At 37.9% G+C, this 20,685-nt stretch overlaps 1 protein-coding gene across 1 annotated transcript in view; it reads right to left on the reverse strand.

Annotated features, from left to right (window-relative positions):
* Positions 1 to 20,685, reverse strand: part of DENND1B (DENN domain containing 1B) — a 157,656-nt gene that overhangs the window by 116,716 nt on the left and 20,255 nt on the right. Inside the window, exon 3 of the mRNA XM_027713318.2 lies at positions 984 to 1,027. Coding sequence (XP_027569119.1) covers positions 984 to 1,027 — 44 coding nt within the window. The remainder of the gene's footprint in view (positions 1 to 983; positions 1,028 to 20,685) is intronic.

The following is a 20,685-nucleotide window of genomic DNA, read 5'->3' on the forward strand; positions in this document are numbered from 1 at the left end:
TAGAATCTTGTATTATTGATTTCAAAAAAACAACAAAAAAAAAAAATCAACAATTTATCAACATCTACTGTACAAAAACACTGCCAGATCATCCGTTGTGGTGATATTACCAATGAAGAATATGTTTGAGTCCATATCAGTCTAAAAACAAGAGGAAAAAGAGACATTGGGACTGAGATATTTACTCTATTTAGTGGGGGGGTTGTATTTTCTTTTATGAAAACAAAGATATTTCAATGTAAGAAACTCCTGTCAAAGTTGCTGAAATAACAAAATTGAATTTCATTAACATTTAACATTAATAATTTTAATAAAATAGTCATAGGGCAAAAAACTGAACAAAATAATTAATAGCTGGTTGTCACTAAAAACAGTGAAAAAAAAATCCATCAGTCCTATATATAGAAACTTTCCTTTGAGGATTAATTATAGATAGAACACTGGATTTTCACGCTTTCAAAATCAGGAACTTTAGATCAGTCTCTGATAAGGGTCTGAGGATTTATTTTTTTCCCAAGAAAATAACAAGGGTATCTCTAAAATATCATTAAATAAATATCTAAAATCTTGCATTGGAAAAGATTACAGGATTACATTAAAAGGGTCTACATGGGTAGCTCTAAATTTTTTGTTCTGGTGGTTTTTGTGACAACAATTTATAACATCAACATTTGGCAAAGTTTTATTGATACATTTTCCACATTTTTAATACCACAACAGATAAAAACCCAACACATCCAACAGTAAGACCTGATAAAATACTACATATCAAAAATAAGGTGATACAGAGAATTAGCATGACATTCCACGCTCCTGAACTGCTATTGCATATTCCTGTCACAAAGGCAATCTAATCACCAAGCCACCAGTTGGGTGAAGACTTCCTCCCTCTTATCATTAGCATCTGCCTCTTCACAGTTGAATAGGAGAGCATTTTTATTATTATTCTATCATAAAAAAAAGTTCAATCTCATGTTTCCAACCTGGTCTCCAAAGTCCTCCGGGAACTTCCACAGTACCACTGGATCTGTAAATAATTGACAGACAGCATTAATCAGAGGCAAAGGAACAGAGTATTACAGTCAGAGTACATTAATATTAAAGAGAGGGTCAGCTTAGCGTCAAGCTTTGAGGCAAGTGTAAAAATGTATCTAAAAACCAAGGAAGATACTGGATTATTAAAAAGACTTATTTCATATTTATGAAACTGTATGTTTATTGTTTTACATATGGTAGCAGGTTATGATGTACCAAACTATTTTCATATTCAACTCTTTCATCTTTGAATACTTCATTTTTTAAGCACATGTTCAATTTTTACATTTTAATTTAATTAAGAAATAAAGAGATATAAAACCTCTTTCCTCCCCAGGAAAAAAAGAGGATAAAATTATAAGAAGGGAAAACAAAGATCATTATAGAGTGCAGGAAAACATCCTTTGTGATTTTAAAGATAGTAGCAATATAACCAGTATTCTCAAGGAAGAGTTTAGAAGAGCTACCATATTTCAATATTTTCTGTTCAGAGCCATTTAAAACCAACATTTCAATAATAGCTTGAAGTTTTCGTTAACCTCTTATAAACTGCTAATTATCAAAATAATCACTATTATTTAGGCTATATATCACTCTAAAATTAACATTATTTTAAAGGCATATAATACAACAATCTGAACCATAATCTTTCAACAGAAACAAGAATTATGCTCCTCAGCCTGTAATACAAAACCTTCCTAAGGTGCTACTCTTACACCATATCACAAATATCCAGGAAGCTTCACAGCAGTTCTGTACAACAGCTCAGCACCAGCAATTGTCCTTGTGCTAAAAGGGAAATTACCTGTCCTCCTGCAAGGAAGACCCAGGTCAGTGACAAAGCCTGGGACAGAGGACGAGCCCTCCAAATTCTGCTCATGCCCCAGCCACCATCAGGCAGATCCCCCTGCCAGTGCCTGGCATGGCAGACAACAGCTTGGGGTGCCAGAGGGCAGGAAATCTAATGGAGAAACCCGCCAGTAAGCGCTGGGGGACATCACCTGATGAGAACTGCCACCTCTTGTCCACCTCAAGAGCTGCTGCAATTCCTGTCATCCAAGGAGCCAGGAACTATTCAGAGTTCCAACTTCAGGCTTTAACACCAGCACTGTGTGATAACTCAGAAACTTCCCTCTCATCACTAGGTTTTATGTCAGAACCAGAGGGTTCTCCACTTTTGGCAAAGTATGGAGGCTTCTACTCTTCTTCATTGTCCCATGTATGTTTTCTGCTGCAAACTGGAGAGTCAATGGGAGGGAAATGCCACTGATGGATTTTTTATTCCCAGCTACTGATTTCAAATGCTACTATTCAATACAGAGCTGCTGCACCCATGTGTTTGCTGCTGGCCCAAACACCAGGAGTTGGAGACTGAAGTCAGCATTCCTCCTTCACCCCAGGCCACATGTTAAACCAACAGTGGAATACACCTTTCAAATGTGCTGCAAAATTCAACTTGTCAATCAACTCAACGCAATTTAGACCTAATTTGCATCTAATTCAAATCTAAGTGACATCTGAGGTAAAAATGGAGGCATTTGACTCCTCTTGTTGGACAAGTGTATTTTTTCTCCTAACAACATCCAGGAAGGGTTCTGCAGCTATTATTTATTAAAATATATGTAGTTTGCACAAGGAATCTTTCTCCATTTACCATGGAGAGCAAGAACTTTTGGAGGTAGATAAAAAACAAGAGATAAGATGCCACATTTATAAAAATATGAGATCAAATAAATACAGTTACTTACGACAGAGTAAGTAACTTCATCCCCATCTATTTTATGTGTATTTAAATTGACAACACATCTCTGTAATGACCAGGTACAAAAGGAGTTTGGATATCTCAGTGCCTGCCTATCCTATAATGGAGTTCAGTTTTATTCCAAATTAGTATCATGAAAAACAAAGCAATTACATATCAACAGTGATCCCTGATAAATTCAAGGAGTAGTAAGTATGGTAGGAGATATTAAATATTCAATGGTACCTAATTCATAAATTACTTGCTACAAACCACTGAAAACTGTGCAGAATCCAAAAGCTACTTGAACAGAGCTTGTAAACCTAATGCCACATGTCCACAAACATTTCAAGCATAAATTCCTCTGCAAATGAGCAATCCCACTGCACTCCACTACCAGGTACTTGTTGGTGATCCTGTAGCACTGTCTGCCTTGTCTTGGTACAGACTCTTCCACTGCTACATTGAACCAGATGAGGGAACCGACCAAGATCAAACCAAGTGTCTGAAACTTCTCAGATTAGCGTCAACTAGATCAGTTCCCCAAAAACCATTTGTTTTGTGCCAGAAAAAAAAAGGAAGAAAAACTGGGGAACAGAGAGTTGCGGTGAAAAGAAAGCGGGGCTGCTTCACCCGGCAGCGCTCCAGCCGTAAGCGTTAAGACCTCATGCAATACAAGCCAGTTACCAGCTGCCCTTAGTTCCGTTTCTTATCACCCAGTTCTTGTTCACGACTTCCCAAGGCTTGCTCTGCCATTTATAGTTGCTTCTATTGCAAAACCCGAGCGCTGTTGCCTGCGAGGAGGAGCAGGGACCGCCCTGCAGCGAGGCTGCCGGAGCACCGGCATGCAGGGGCTTGGTAGGCTCGCCCCTTCCCAGCAATGAAGCCAGCAGATGATTTTGGCAGATGTGAAGTACAGTTACATGAGAAACATTTAGTATAGTGAATGCTTTAGCAACATAGTAACAAAATCACTGGGGTTTCCGAAATCGGACAGAAATGTAATGACTTTCTTTCATTGTCCTTAGTGCAGATGTAACTGTCAGGCTTCAAAAAAGGAAGCAAATCGCAACAGCAAGACCCCCAGGTGTTATTTTAAAAGGTCACAATCAGGAGCAAAGTCCGATCTTAGAATTAAACAAAACTTGGCTCTAGGTATCTTGGGATTAGGGTCAAAACATGAGTAAAATTCACACCTCAGTGATGTCAATAGAGCTGAAAGCATTTCACAGGACCACACCCTTTACCTACAAGCAACAAGATCAACAGCCTCAGTAAATTCTTTTGGTGCCCTGATATGCTAACAGATAAAAACCCTACACAACCTTAATTCAGTATCCTGCTCAGCTTGCCATCTTCTCTTTGTATTAGGGGTCTCTTGGACTACTCCAGTCTCATTTGAAATGGTAAAAACATATTTAAGTAAATTCTAGTTCACTCAACTATAGGTATAACAACATTTACGTTCATATCACAAAAGGATATTTATATCATGACAGGATAATTAAAATCAAGTGATCTAAACAGGCAGAATAATGCTTTTACTACTCTTTCGTGAAAACAAGCACCAACATTTGAAAAAATATTCCTAACTAAATCCAAGAAAAACATTCAGTGCTACACTCAGCAAAAATTACATGCCTCCAAGATTTGTCCAACTGTTTTGAGCCGGGTTTTGCAGCTGTTATTACTGGTTTTAAACTGGTTATTTTAGTAGGTACTTGCCACACATTTATTAAGTAAGAAAATCTGATGTGACTCGTGCTTCAAAAAGAAAAGTTACTAGACTCTTTTTATGTCTTTAGTCTCTGAAACCAAACCCTAACACTTATAAAAAGCCTCAGGATTTTATGATAATTATCCGAGTCAGGGATTGGGGTTTTTTATTCAAAAGATTATGTTGGTTTCTGCTTTTGGAGCTAGGCTCAGGCAGCATTTGACATATCTTTGTGGCAACTTCTCACAAGTGCTTCAAAGGAAGAAACAAAAGGGTACTGATTCAGAAATAAAAAGAGAAAGTATAATCCTATTCTGCAACTTTATGCACTTTATCTTCATATTTACAAAGACTGAATTTTCTTTTTCCCTGAGGATTCCTTTCCAGATACACCATCTGATCTGGCTATCTTAGGTCAATTTAATTCTGATTTTATGGGTGAGAGGATGAGAACCACTCAGAAATAGCTGTTGCTATAGCCAGCTGAGGAACTACACAATTTCTCCTCATTTTCCACCAGACTTTTTGGGACAAAAGCTTTATACCAATTTTAAGTAAATGTAGTAGCAGGAGGAAATTGTAAAGTGCATACATAAAACAGTTTGTGTGTTACATGTATAAATAGATATATATGCACGTACCAACATCACTTCTTCCTAGGCCTACCGCATCCAGGACGTACATCTTAGCATGTGCCAGTAACACTTGAAAACTCCTTTGCTACACATTCTATAGCACTGGAAAGTTCATATTCCTTGCTACAAGTCAGTACAGAGACAAGCACAGAGTGGTTTGCTGAGGGACCAAAACTTAGAGTATGGTACAATTAACACAAAGAGAAGAGTGATTCGTGTGCAATTCTTAAAGAGAAGTATGCAAGATGTTCCAACCTGGAACTTCTCCAGAAGACAAATGCAGGCAAGCATGACACACACTAAGAGCAGAGGAAAACATATGCATATCATCAAGGTAATTTCTCCCCAAAAATCTATTCCCAAAGAAGCAACATCATAAAGCATGTCATCTGTATTTTTAAGAAAACAACTTCTAACACATTTTAACTTCTGTAACAGATCTAAGAAAGTACTATTTCTCATGACAGAATAGATTATAGAAGTAATGCATTCTAACCTATGAGAAAAAAAAAGATAAAGCTTTCTGAGTTGTAACTTCCCCAAAAATTGAGAAGTTAAACATACTCTAAAAATACTCTTCATAATCAAACTTGCAGATTATAAATGTCACCCAAAAATACAACAGGATCAGCTAATTAGTACACATTCAATTTACTAATGGAACAGAAATTACAAACACATACCGAGAAACTTCATCTCACATAATTCTCTTTATAGCAACAGAGAATAATTTCAGACAGGAAAACACAGCTAAGGTAAAATGAAATAGATTAATTAAGCAGTCCAATGTTCTGCCTGGAGAAGAGGAATCTTCATCTCTCTGGGTTTTACTGAGTAGGACAGACAAGAAGGCTGCCAAGCAGAGTTGGTCATCTCTTGGGACAGAGGAATGGACTAGACGACTGCTCAGTATCCCTCCAGCTATATTTTCTCTGATGCTTTACAGATATTCATTGGAAAAAAGCTGTCAGTGCAGAAGGGAAAGAAGGGACTGGGGCCAGGAGTTAAAGGGTGGGAAAGAAATACGGTGAGGAAAAAGAAGGCAGCAAAGCAAAACTTATTGCAGACAGTTCTTCTTTCTTGTCTTGAAAAAAAAAGAAGTTCCACATTGTTTTTCTTACACAAACCTGAGAATTTAATTAATAAAGCTGAAATTATATCTAATCTCAAGGAATAGCTTTATAAACACATATTTAAACAATAAGCAGAATTGATTTTGTTAAATCAGTTTTCAGAAATAAAAAATTACTTTTCCAAACCAAGTTTATAATATTAATATTGTTCAAAACCAAAATCTGTTACTTACTTAGACTAATTTTCCAGAAACCCCCAACAGTAATTGTAATGATGCTTTTGTATCAATATAGTATTTAATATTCATCCAAATCACTACAACAGTGATTCAGAAACAAAATAAGAGATGAACCATAACATGTAACCCAAGAGTTTTTACAGATGAAATCATCTGATGAAAAAAATAGCATTCCCATAAAAGTTACTTATTGCAAAAAAAGACTTCTGTATATCATATTTAAATCCATTTGTTAACAGTTTCATACATGAAGTGCCAGAGATGCAGTAGAACAGGAGGCCCTGTTGACAGTAGATCTGGGTGCACCAGTGGTCTTCAGCTCCTGGATTTGGAGGATCAAAGTGGAGCACCCACCAGCAGCAGGAAGAAGAGCAAGATGCCATTGAAAAGGGAAGAAGGGATTTACAGTATTTTCCAAGAATCAGTAATCAAAAGAAAGAACATGGACAAAATACATTGATGCAATTTGATTAAAAAAAGGCAAAAGTAAGGAAGAGTCGCTAACTTCTCTGGCACTTAAAACCTGTCAGATTAGAAATAACATGCAAATGAGGGTACCACACTCTAGAAAATACTTGAAAGTACACTTTTATGCAAATCACGTAGTTCACCTATTTTTTTTGCTCATTAAAGGAATACTGAAATTTCTCCAAGACTATGAAGTCTGTTCTCATTCTACTCATTCCATAGAAAGCTTATTGCAGAACACAACCATACACCTGTAGTCTTTTCAGAAAAGCAAAAGAAAACATATTTACAAAACTACATCAGATTTTAACAATCCAGCACCTTCAACTTTTTTTACTCACACTCTATTCACTAATGCGCCCTCCTAAATTGCCCCCATAATTTCAAACAGTTGCTACTTCACCAAATAGCAAAGGAATACAAGGCAAAAAGGGCTGCACCAAAACAGGTATGTTCCCCTAGAACAGCCAAAAACCAGTCACAGTGAGTGCTTGACCAGTGACAATTTTCAGAATTAAATACGAACACTTGACAACCACATCAGTTATAGAAAAATGTCAATGAGTTTTAGGAATTATATTTGCCAGCATTTCCTGCCATATATTAGTATACTGAGATTTTTCTGGGTCTGTAGGTGCCTACACAGTAGCCCCAGCAGCACATTTGAGCTAGGTGCTGAACATGGACTCCCCTTTCAAAATAAGCCATAATGTGGCCACAGCACAGGAGCCCAGTGTCTCCTGTCCCCTTTCTCTCCCCCACACCAGTGCCCTCTGCCTTGTCTTCAACTGATTGCAACGCTTATGCCCCATTTTGAAAATTTTATTTAGGCAGTGAAGGTACCCAACTCACACTGGCATCAAAAGAGAGAGTTGGAATGTGTGATTTCTGACATTTTTCCTTCTAACTTTTCTCATGGAAAGTAAAGTGTGAACTACATGATGACAGCATCACCAAACACACATTAAATACCGCCCTTTGAGAAATGCAAAATGGAAAATAACAGTTCAGTAGCCCCAGAGTCACAGTAGCAGTTGTTTGTAAGTCTTCTTGACTGCCCATTTGCCAATCAGAAATGTGATTTTTGTATCAGTGACTTTTCAGTCAGGTTCAGAAACATAATTACAACGACAGCACAGGCAAGATGAAAACTTCATCCTTCCATGAGGTAGCCTATCCTACAGAAACTGTTTTTAACTTTAATAATAACAGTTAAAGTAGTAACAATTATAACAATAATAACAGTATTAACACCTAAAGTAATTCCTGTAGGACATATGCTTAAAAGGTGCTGCAAATCACAAGTAACCCAAATTTCTCACAGACTTATCAAGTAACTCAGAATTACAGACATGTAACTTAGTAAATGGTTTCAGGATACCAGTGCTCACACCATGTTTGTGGAAATCCAGAATTTTGTTTGGGAAATTTTGTTGGGAAAACAAAGGTACAATCCACAACTGTAAGAGTCACTCAGCCTGTACACAAAAACCACACACACCACATTCCTCTCTACTCCATGCAAAAACAACTCGCATTTGAAGTCAGTGAGTCCAGTTCAGTCAGCTCCTCACAGCATCACAACTTCATGGCAACCCTGCAGCTTTTCCATGCCAGTCATTACTGCCCCATCAAGGCATTAAGAGCTCACAATCTGTACTGAAGTATGAGAATATGATGTGTGGGACATCAAACTGTAAAGCCACACAATAGATTTACTGACTGTACAGTTTACCACAATTATTTTCAAGTACTTCTACTTTTAAATTTATGTGACAACAGGTCCTCAGAGTACCCAGAAACATTAGAATGGCGTGCAAACATTGAACTCCAGTTAATCACATGCAAAGTTCAGTTTAGCATGTTATAGAGAAGTGGGACTTTGTCAGGTTTTGGACCTGACAGTTCCTCTGATCCTTCCAATTTCCCTGTTGGAAAGGCAGTCAAACTAGGAAATATGTACTTCTTCCCCTTTTTATGGGCAGGTAGATGGTTAAAACTTCTAGCCACAATTTGACATCTCCTTAAGAGCTGCAGGTCAATCCCTTTTTGCACAAGAATTTGTCCCACTCAAGGACAGAGCAGTAAGTCATTTCAGCTAACTAGGGGCAGAAAGAAAAGGGTCCTTTTGGCTGCAATGCTATTAGCCATGCTTCAGGCTAAAACCTTAATCAGGGTGAGAGTTCATTGCACAGACAGTGCACAGATAAAATGAGTATGTTCAGCCTTTATTTGGTCTCTTCACAAGATAAGCAGCTTCTTTTACCTGATAAATCTTGAGAATGACCTCATAAAATGCAGCAACAACTGCAGAATGCCTTGAGAAGCTACATTGGGAAAATTTTTAATTTTTCTATTTTTAACTTGTAATCGTGAGTGAATACAGATCATGAAAACAAGGATCTAAGAACTAAGGTAGCAAAAGAACAAGCAAGTGAGCACCACATATGCCTGAAGTCATTGCTAATGTTTAAGGTTTACAAAACAAAATACTTCTGCTTTCACTGGGTCTCTTGTTCAAAGAAATTTCAATGAGACAGGTTGTGCTGTGATCTAATGAAATGAACAATAACTGAAAACAATAAGACGTAGGTCATTCCCCTTTGCAACCAAACACAAGTGTTACATCCTACCCTGTATGGATGAAAAAGTAACACACGAGACTCTCTTGCAGTGTTTTGTTTGTTTTAAATGAAAATATGGGACTTAAAGTTCTCAAAAAATACTGTGGGCTATATGAAATTTTCCTACATTAGTGCTGCAAGATTGATTTTGAGAAAGATCTAGAAAAGTTCAAGTACATTATTACCAAGAAATATATACTAAGTACATTAGGAAGAAGCAAACCTCCTGCCCAGCCAAGTACACAGGAGATGCATCATCTTGGCTTGGCTTTCCCATGTCAGTGACTTCTGACCAGAGATAGAGAAAAACATTTTATGTCACAGAATATACCATTATATTTGCCTCGTGGAACACACAGAGACTGCATATAGAAAAATCAAAAAGCTTTTGGCACATGACAAAGACTCAGTATATTATGGATACCCGAGTTACTGCTTCCTAAGTACTTCAAGAAATACAAATTTGTTACCAGCTTGGGCATGAAACCAGGGATATATGTGACCATGTAAAGCAAACTGATTGGTTGCAGAATACACAGAATAATATTGAAGCTATGTTGACAGACATTTTTCAAAAATAATACAAAAATAAATCTTACATTAGAGTTAGTATATCTTAAAAAAATATAATAAAGCAATTAAAAACTTAAACCACAAACTTAATGCTTCTGCAAGTTTTTTCTCTGAGCAGAAGTCATTCCACTCCTTTTGCTACTTCAGGAAAAAAAACTGATGTTGCAGGGGAACTCCCTCTTGGCCAAAGAAGATATAATGACTACCTATTTACTCTTCTGGCCTGAACAGTGCAGGAACATTCCTTCCACTTTCCACTGGTGAGGACCACATCCTGGGCACAGCCCAACTATTAATACCTGAGGGCAGGATTTCCCTGTAAATTATGTCCCTTGCCTAAAATAATGACTAGTGCAAGCAGTAAAATGTGATTACTTAATAAGTAACAGGTAGGTAACTACCTATTACTCAGTAACTTACAGGTACAAACTAAAGGCCAGAGCAGTAGTGAAATACATAATACATTGGAAAAGCCAATCCCACTGACACCCTCACTATAACCTACAAGAGAAGAGGTTAGATTCTCTGTTCACTGTTTTATTCTAGATTATTTATGACATTTAAATTAATTAATACTATATATATAATTATATATATACACACTACTGTATCATATATTCATCCCACCTCTATGATTTTGCTGTGAAATGAGACTGGGGATTGTGTAGTGATACTCTACTTAGCGTGAAAGAGAATGAATGTAATTGTACATTACAAAAGCATAGTTTTAAATGCTCTATTCTCTGCCCTGTTTTCATTCTCCAATCACAAATAGCATTTTGCTTACTGGCTGTTACAGGAAGGTATGGAAGTAGAACAGTACTGGCAACAAGGACCTGGTCCAGCTGATTCCTACTGCTCTGAACATCTACAGTACCACAACTGAGACACATCTAACTTCAAAAGCTATAATTATATAAAGTAACATTTCGTAATTTTATACGCATAAATTTAAACAATCACAAACATTCTTAGTTACATAAAGCTCTAAAATGGTAGCTAGCAAGGGCTATTGATTAGCCTTAACCTAAGTATAGTTTGCTATATGTGTAAGCAGTTCAGATTTAAAATAATTAAAATAGTTTTTAAAAATATATATTTTCTAACATATTCTGATTCAGTGTTCATTTTTATCTTTATTGTTCATGACACATTAAGCCAGAACAAAGATGAAGGAGTACTGATCAATAAGCAGAAATCTTTTTTGCCTTTGCTTTCCATCTTACCCCAAATACATTTTAATATCATCCGGGGGAAAAATAAAATCATCCGTCACCTGATGGAGTAATTCAAAACTTAACCAAACAGGGCTAATGGGTGAGAATTGAAATGAAAACACCTTGACAAAGAAAGCAATTTCTTTTCTTCGCACTCTTCAGAAGCTGTGGGTGATCGCTGTAATCGAACCATCAACAGCGAGGGGCCATCTGTCCCAAGGGCCCTCCATGTGAGCAAGACTCAGGCACAAAAAAATTTTAGAGGCTAGCCCACATATATTCAGCCCTGATTTGTCTACGGCAGGCAGCATGCAGCTGAAAATCAATGTTTTGACATTTTTCACATACCAATCCTTAAAAGTCAACACTAAACTTTTGATAAGAACAAACACAAAACACAGGTTATAAGAGGTTGCTTACAGAAAATCAGTGTTACTCCAACAGCTGAGATTCTCTCTCTGTCATGAAGCAGTCATGCTTTAGTATCCAAGAGCCAAGTTCAGTAAAAAAAAAAAAAGAGTACAGAAAACAACCTTCACACTACCATTTATATCACAAGTCCCCTTTAGGATTAGTCTGTGCAGCTAATGAAGATATTCCAGTCACTCACCAAACAACCCTCACAGAACCTCCCAACATAGGGGTTCTTCCACAGAAGACAAACAACACATTAAGAAAGGGTCTCCCAGACATTTCAAAGCCAGCAATCACACACAATGTACACACAGAGATCCCACAGCTGGGGCTCACCCAGCGGAGGCACCATGGCTTTGGCACCTGATGCCCCAGGGAAGAGAGACCACTCTGATCCCCACCAAGGACCTCCCAGGACAGGAGAAGCGGCTCCATGTCACACCCCTCCCAGAGATGTTTCTAAACTGGGCACTTTTCCCTCACTAAGCCTTTTAAAGGGGAACACCACACATGGCAGAAGGTTAATGCAATTTATTTCTTTGGCCGTTTTCTAACTGAAAAATATACTGATCTTCTAGTAAAACACAGCTGACATAGCTGCATCTGCCTGTGCCTTTCTCTCCAACTCCTTCAAAACTCTGAAGGATCACAAACTAGTTAGAAAGGGCAGGAAGAAAAAAAAATGTTCTTTTTTTGTTGAGCTGCATTAATAGTATTGGTCCCTCTCTGCTTCAACAGAGGTAGAACACAGAGCCAGTAAACAGCACAAAACATCAGCAATCAGAAGACACACACTGTTTTTTCAGTCCTGCAGGTTACCAACCTGCAATCAGTTATTTCAGGTTGACAAACATCATGAGATCTTGGAAAAATGAATTTTTTTTGATTCAGAAGAAAAGGCATAAAAAAGGGACATTTCCACATAGGCCAAGGTTTAGTTATTTTAAAGCACAGGCCACACAAATATGTAAGACAAGTTAAAGTAAGTCAAAGGGTATTCTCACAGGTGTTTACAGTTACTCAGGTCAAAATTCCCTATTATGTGTTGGAGAAGGGTCAGCAAAATCGGGAATGTAAAGAGCAACCCAAAATACAGAAAGAGGTTGTACCAGAATGGTATTGTGTCTTGCAGCCCTGGAGGCAGGAGATCTGGGTTCCAGTCTCTTGAGTTACAAATCCCAAGGCACATTCAGTAACTAGGAAACTCTCCAAGACATTTCTTGGTATCACATACTTCAGTGATAAAAAAGAAGAGTTACAGTACTCTGCTGATTTCAAAAATATTATTTATTCAGAACAGCAGAGTAGAAGGGTGACGTACACGCATGATTTCAATTTACATCCCATTACAGAGTAACTGTGATGTGGTTAGAGTTCAAAACTATTTTATCTTATGAAACCTCAATACTTCATGCCTGCTTCATCCAGTGGAATCTCAAATAAATCATGTACAAAATAGTGAAAATTAATTTAACAGTGTGATAATAGCAGACAATATATTTCACTCTAATAGAAAAAGCTAAAGTTCAAAACAACACACTGCACTCGCATGGCCCATGAGGGGTCAGAACTCAACACATCCTTTGTAAATTGAGCCTTTCCAGAAGGCAAGGTCAGAAGCTGCCTTCTCCCATTTCAGCAGCCTGCACTCAAACTAACTGTTCTAAAAGTACAAGAACTTGTTTTGTCAGAAGGAGTTACTTCACAAAGGCACCCTGCAAGGTACACAGCTATGCTGCTGGGTTGGAGCCCAACCCAGGCCAGCTGCCTTGCCAACTGGAAAACCAGGGAACACCAGCCAGGCAGTGGATCCAGCTGGTTATTCTCCAGTCACAGAGGCAAAGCAGCAGCCCAGAGAGTGGTACCACCACTCAGAGCAGAAAGGAGAGAGAAAACAGACCTGTGCACACTTGGAAGAGCAGTGGGGTGCTAGGGGATGGGGAGATAAGGAGTACAGGAAGGGAGTATTGCAGAAAGATGGGCCATCTATATGTTTGAACTGAGCATTTCTGCCTCTTAACTAATGAAGGTCACAATTTTACTTTCCAAAGAGCACTACAGCAGAGAGAAGTGAGATGAGGGCAGGGAAACCATGGCTAATGCCTGTGTATGCATCACACAGCAGTCAAAAATATTAGGAACGTGAAAAATGGTATTATTGGTATGAAAGAATAAGGAATGACTTACCAATAAATCAACAACAGCATAAATTAAGGTTATGTCTCATCTGAAAACATTAATTTACCAAATAAATCTGATGCTAACATTTCAGCATGCACCTTTAAACCTGCACAACAGTAACAGCCATCTACACACAGGATGTACAAGGAGTTAAAAATATATGGCACTGCATGAAATATTATGCACTCTATTACATTAATCTGTATGAAAGTTTTCATAAAAAATTCTCCTCTCAACCACTGCCCTTCTCTCACTTAATAATTTCTCCTTGTTCAGTGTTTGCATGAAAGGGTTGGATTCTATTGGAAGGGCTATATTATTCTGGTTTCCATTTTCTATCTACTTCAGTTTCTTCCTTGATGCAGATCATTAAACAAACCTCAGATTTCCTGCAAGCCCCACATCACTAATCTCTTTTAGTCATTTCACACCTATGCTCTGTCCTTCTGCACGTTCCCCATCTCAACCAGTAAGACAGGGCTGCTGTCATGGCTGCATGTTCACCACAGGAAGGCTTAAAAGGATGATGTGAATGATCAGTACAGTTTGATAACAACTTGGTAACTACATGGAGCTTTTCTCTTTTTTCTTTGTTTTGTTTCTGAAAACAAAAGAAATTCACCTCCTGGAGAAACAGTTGAGCTCTGTGCATGTACGTAGAACCTAAGCAAGCACAGTGTACAGCTGGAATCAATGCTAAAGGCTAATAATTTCTGATCTAAATAAATCAAAGTCATGAGTGGATGGGCCCAAGAAAACAGTACAGTTATCTTGTTGGTCATTTACCAGGAAAACAAAAAAGCTAAGAACACTAAGAATTAATTGTAGGTGCCAATCAATCTTCATAAGACATACAAAAGAATTTCTGGAGGAAATATTAAAACATTTTCAGACAAGAAAATTCCTGCATTAAAATAACACTATGCTGCAGAAGAAACCAATCACTAACCATGCACGTGCAGTTCTCATCAAGAACAGTTCAATATGCACCTAGATAAAGCAGAAGTTGCTTTGCTTTAAGAAAACTACTTTTATTTTTTTATTAATGAAGACTAATCATAATCACCCATGCTGACAATTTCATAATCAATGGGATAGAACGCATTTGTAAATCATATCTACATAAAATAAGGTATGTCCTTATAGCACCTTTTTAATTAATTGTTTTTATGATTAGTAAAAAAAAAACAAACATAGGGTATGAAAACACTGCTGCACCTTTCAAGTAGAAACACATACACTCTCTCTCAAGTAAGCCTCAGATAATTCCTCTTTTATCTTGAGTCTTCTATCACTCTGATAAACAAAATCCTTGAATTTCCCAGAGCAGGGAAAATCCACTAATTTCTGAAAACACTAAAAATAGATTTGAAAAATTATGGATGTGCAAATACCACATCTTAATTTTAACAAGTTATCCCAAGTGACTTTTTATTGCTTAAATTCTTTATTCCTATCAAGCCCACAGAAGATTTCTTTTCAGGATAGTAAATTCCACAGAATAACATTCTGCTTAAAAACTTCAGGGCAAATTCCGTTTAATATATTTATCAAGATCTGGATGAGGGGACTACATGTACCCTCAGTAAGTCTGTGGAGGAAACCCAGTTGTGCAGGAGTCTTGGGCAGGAGCATCCATCTGCTGGTGGGTAAGAAGGCTCTGCAGAGGGGACTGGACAGGCATTTTGGACACACAGACTAATTTTTACCACAAAGTTTTCTCCCAATGTAGCAACTGAGGAGGTAAAAAACAAAACATAAACACCAACCAACCAATCAAGAAAAACCCACAAAAAAAAGATTTAAAAAAACACAAAACAAACAAAAAAACCAATAACAACAACAACAACTTATCAAGGAGATACAAAGTACATACTGTCATACAGCAGTACTTTTAGGTCACTTTTTTTTTTCCTGAAATTTGGATGTATTGAGTGAAATGCTATTCCAGACCACAATGGCATCATCATTGACCTTTCACAAAGTATGGAAGGGGTTTAGATTGCTTTTAAAGATTACAGAAGAAATAATTATGGGGAAAAAACTGTATCTCTTATTTTCCAGATTCAGATACAAGATACTGAAAGGTACCTACTCTAAAATACCTAAACATTTTAACTTCTGTGCTTCCCCCCAAGGACAAAAACATCAGTCATTTTGCTTGAGAACACCATTTTACTCCATCAAATTTAAAAAGCCTAAAAGATGATAATTCATACTGTAAGCTGCCCACTGAAAAAATTGCAAAACTAACCCATTAACAGCAAGGCAAAGAGACTATAATGGGTTCTTCATCTTACTTTCACTTAATAGCTATAGAAATCACCTGCTCAGGTAATTCCAGCAACAGCCACAGTTATAAGCCTTTAATTTAAAATTTATTTAATAAACAACTCTGCATGTTTAACAAGCTCTCCATTAAAAAACACCATATTTTGAAATCAGTGAACCAATAGAGTTTCTAAGGAATGCAAGAAGAATTAAGCCTTTTTTCTCTCACCAGAAGACGTGTCAGATCATGGAAGTACACTCAGTACCACCCTTCTGAGGAATTTACCCCTAAAATACTTAAAAATAAGAAAGGTGGATGTCTACGAAATGGAGAAACAAAGGATTAAGCTCAGTCAAGGGTTAGAGGAAGCTGTGCTATTTCCAAGCAGAAATAAAATCAAGCATGTACCAGAATACATGTCCTCAAGCCTGAGAGGCCCTGCCACTGGTTGGCTAAGGAATGCTGCTGGTTCATGATCACTTCTCTTAATGCAAGAGGCCTAAAGCTGTCCAGGCCATAAGCAAATGTTTGAAGATGTGTCACATGCGAAGAGAGTCAACAACAAAGCCTAGCTTTAATCCCTTTGTGTGATGCAGGAAGAGGAATTTACCTCATATCTAAAACACATCTATGTCCAGTGAAGTATAAAACTTCCAAAGGTGCACAAGCAAGGCATTATGTCTTCTTTGCTTTTCTGCATGCTGGGAGAGACCAGGAGGGAGCTGAGTAGTGCTTCTCATGGGCTGGATGTAGTAAAGCACAAGGAATGGTTGTATGCCAAGCAGGGAGCTGAGCTTTAACACACCAAGTGTATTAATCACTCCAAATAGGTGGACCTGGGAATATGGGAGGCTTAACTATTAGTTAACATAACTTCCATCATTTCTAATTGGATTGTGACTAAATTCCCAGCACTGATAATACCTAAATGAGATCAGAGGGGAAAGCCTCCATATTCCCTTTGCACAAAGATTGGAAACAGGTCTCCCCTGCTGTTGTACAATAGCACTGACCACCCAAAGATTTGTGGCTTTAGCTAAGAGGCGCATCTCACTGCCTGTTGAACCATTGTGAGGACATTATTACTGTGATGCTTCCTTACAAACTTAAAAAAAAAGCCCAGAAACAGTGGAAACAGCTAAAAGCCAAATGCTAAATGATGTTAATCAATGCAAAGGAAGGTTGGAATAAAACACTGTAATAGCAAAAGGACCTGATATGGGCTGGGGAGGAAGAGAGGAGACTACCTGTCTTTTTAAGGGTTGCTGAAAGATTAAATTTTCAATTGGTGATCTCTTTATCAAGCACTTAACCAAGAACTATGCAAGCTCCAAACTCTGTAGCAATGCACAGCCAAGCCAGAGCACATCTTCAGACTCCCTTGCAGCCCATCAGAACTCCAGTAACCATTCCTGACACTCATTTGCTTGACCCATTTCTGATAAACAAAGAATGGAGTACTTGAAGTATTTTTCCCCCTTGTTCGTCCCATTCTTCGCTAGTCTCTTGTTTTGTGGTCAGAGGTTAAACTGCTGACCTCTCACCTTCAAGGCAAGTTTTTCCCCCCTTCCATAAAAGGTTTTTCACAGTGTGCAGCATTCGGATTAGCCCCTATCCTCCTGAACAAAAGCTATGCCTTTGTACCACTGGTTTGGGCATGGAGTCCGTACATCAGAGGAAGCTGCTCCTACTTACCATTCACAATAACTATATTGTGAGGCCCCTCTAACGCCTCATCTCTCAGTGTCTAGACTTTCACCCAACCAGCCAGCAAAAAGAAAATCCTGTAAAGCACTCAACTGAAAATTAACTATGGTATCCTGTTGTGAACCTGATGAAGACGTTATTTGAACATACGGTAAAACTTTCCATTGTTTAACATAAAGATAAGAGAAAAAACTTTTAAAGCCCTGAGGTTTAAATAGTCATAGGGATCAATTCATTCATGGGTCAGTAAATGCATTTTATCAGCAAGCAGCAATTGCTTATGTGTGTCTTTAAAATAATACACAGATTATTAAATTATACTCAAGCACCTAGCATTCTGGATATTTGCACAGCCTAATTTTATACTCACTGCAGATACACCAAGGCAGAGCTCAAGACACAGAAAAAGAAGTGTATCTTTCAGAATTAACTGAAAGCATAACTGGAACAGCGAGCAGTAGTGATGCTATCTTCAGCAACTAAAATAACAAAGTATGGCAACAGAAATGTTTTAAGGCTTCCCATATAAAACAAGTGTAAGTGCTCAACATCACTTGTCATCAAAAAAGAAAAACTGGGCAAGAAAGGGTATCTACAAAGTTAGAGAGCAAATAAATCATCAGATTTTCCAGGGGAAAAAAAAACTAACAAAACAAAACCATAAAAACATTGCAGTGACTTGTATTTTGTTTCTTTGAAACACTTGAATTGCTGTAGCATAAATAATACATGCAAATAGCAAGAAAGTTTACTGAAGTGGACTAACATTAATAAAAATCTATTGTTTCATCTTGAGGAAAAAAAAAACCACAAGTAGGCTGGGGGGGGGGGAAAACTCCACAGAACCAAAAAAAAAAAACCAAAATCTAGATCTGAGCAATATTTTAATGTTTGAATGAACATATGATACTTTATTGAAAAGAATTACTGCAGAAAAATAGATGTTTGCATTCTTTGCAGAATTCTTATGGCCCCTTTTGAGTGTGTATTTGGAAAGAATTCCCAGGGCTTTGTTAGGAGAATAAGCCACAGCTGAGGAAATGCATCTCTCTCATCAATTTCACCAATCTGTTTTGAAAAGAGAGCCAGAATGTCTCAAAATAAGAGGCAAACGAATTGCTCTCTGGCATAGGTTGATTGACTGGGGGAACATGAGGGGGTGTGCTTGGTTTTTTTGGGGGGTTGTTTGGTTTTTTTAAAGTGTGTTTTGTGCTGAAAGAAGAAAGTGTGAAATCATCCTTGTCATAACAGGAAAAACAAAACAACAACGTTTATCCCTTACCAGCCACCCTACAGAGCCTGCTCATGGCAGCAGCACGCAGAAAGCAACAGGATTTCAGAACCTGGACAAAAACACAACTGTAACTGCAACAACCCAGGATGGGCCCAACATCAACCCAATTTTCTCAACAGGTTGCATTTGCAAAGGAGACAGAAATCAGTAGATAACCTCTGTCTTCATGGAATATCAGACATCAGGCACATGCCACCGTCTCCCTCCGCCACACAGAACAGAACAGTCATGGTTAGGAAGTATTTTAATGTTCATTGTAATGCCCTTTGGAAAAAAAAAAAAAGCCCACACAGGATAGCTGCCAAACATAGAGACTGCTGGGTATTAATCTCTTTAGCTATGAAAGTACTTAAGTCAACCTCTGATGTTTTAGGCTCTGTGATCTTTCCCAAGACTGCCTGGACTGCTTCCCAAGGAGCGATAGATCTACTGCACACTGGAGTCACTGGCTGCAACACCTGCTACACTGCCACAGGAGCACAAACACCCTCAGGCTTTTACTGAACTACTTTTTATTTGGAGTTTTCGTATCTAAACCTCATCAAGTTATCACTACTCTACAGAAGTGATACAAAAAAAAAATAGTAATAATGGCATTTACCATACTTAAATTGGAAAGGAAAATGATTGCTTTTTACACCACTGATCAGAGATGCTTCTGCTCCGTGTCCACTGCAACCCACCCTCTCCACAGAAAAGGCCTTGTTGGTGTGAGACAGCACGTTCTGAAGCTGAGCAGTGCTACACAGCAACCTAAGCCAGCACCCCAAAACAATGCAGCTGCCACAGAAGGAAAACAACAGAGGATCTAATACTATAATCCTGTTTATGGTACCAAAGAACTTGTTTACTTATTGACTGAGAACAATTCAACAAGATGCACGTTTTCACACATGTAGGCCTGTCAGAGAGGATATATAAAAACTGATTTCAGATAGACAAAATGTCTGAGAAGGAACAAATGCAGAGCATTAACTCAAGAGCATGATAATAGAAATTGATTTATTTTCTTATGATTCATTACAATTTTTAGTTCTACCAAAGGTTACTGAGAAGAAACAAAAATAACACAGGAGACTTAAAAATCAGAGCACTTTGAAATTCTCCCTGTAGCTTCTACAGAAATCCATAACACAACAATACTTTGGACCACCCTCTCCTCGAAAACCAAAAAGGACTGAGAGAAGAATATAAAAGAATATATCATAGGTATGGAAAAGCACCTAGTCATGGGCAGGTTCAACAAATTACACATTCAGGTGAGAGATGCAGCTGGGCGGCAGGGGGAATAAAAGATCACCTGTGGCACAAGTGAAGGTGAAAAGGAAATAAATAATCCCTATTTCTTGTAATAAAAAACCTATAATCCACATGAATCAACAGTAGCATGTTTAAAACAAAGAAAAGGAAACTCTGCTCACAAACTCTGTACCACAGCCACAGACAGGATCTCTCCAGGCCACTGCAGAGGCCAAGGGTATAAAGGGAACTCAAA

Source organism: Pipra filicauda, unplaced genomic scaffold (assembly GCF_003945595.2).
Source record: "Pipra filicauda isolate LSUMZ 115617 unplaced genomic scaffold, ASM394559v2 scaffold76_size2844353_pilon, whole genome shotgun sequence".
In the NCBI taxonomy this organism is placed as follows: Eukaryota; Metazoa; Chordata; class Aves; order Passeriformes; family Pipridae; genus Pipra; species Pipra filicauda.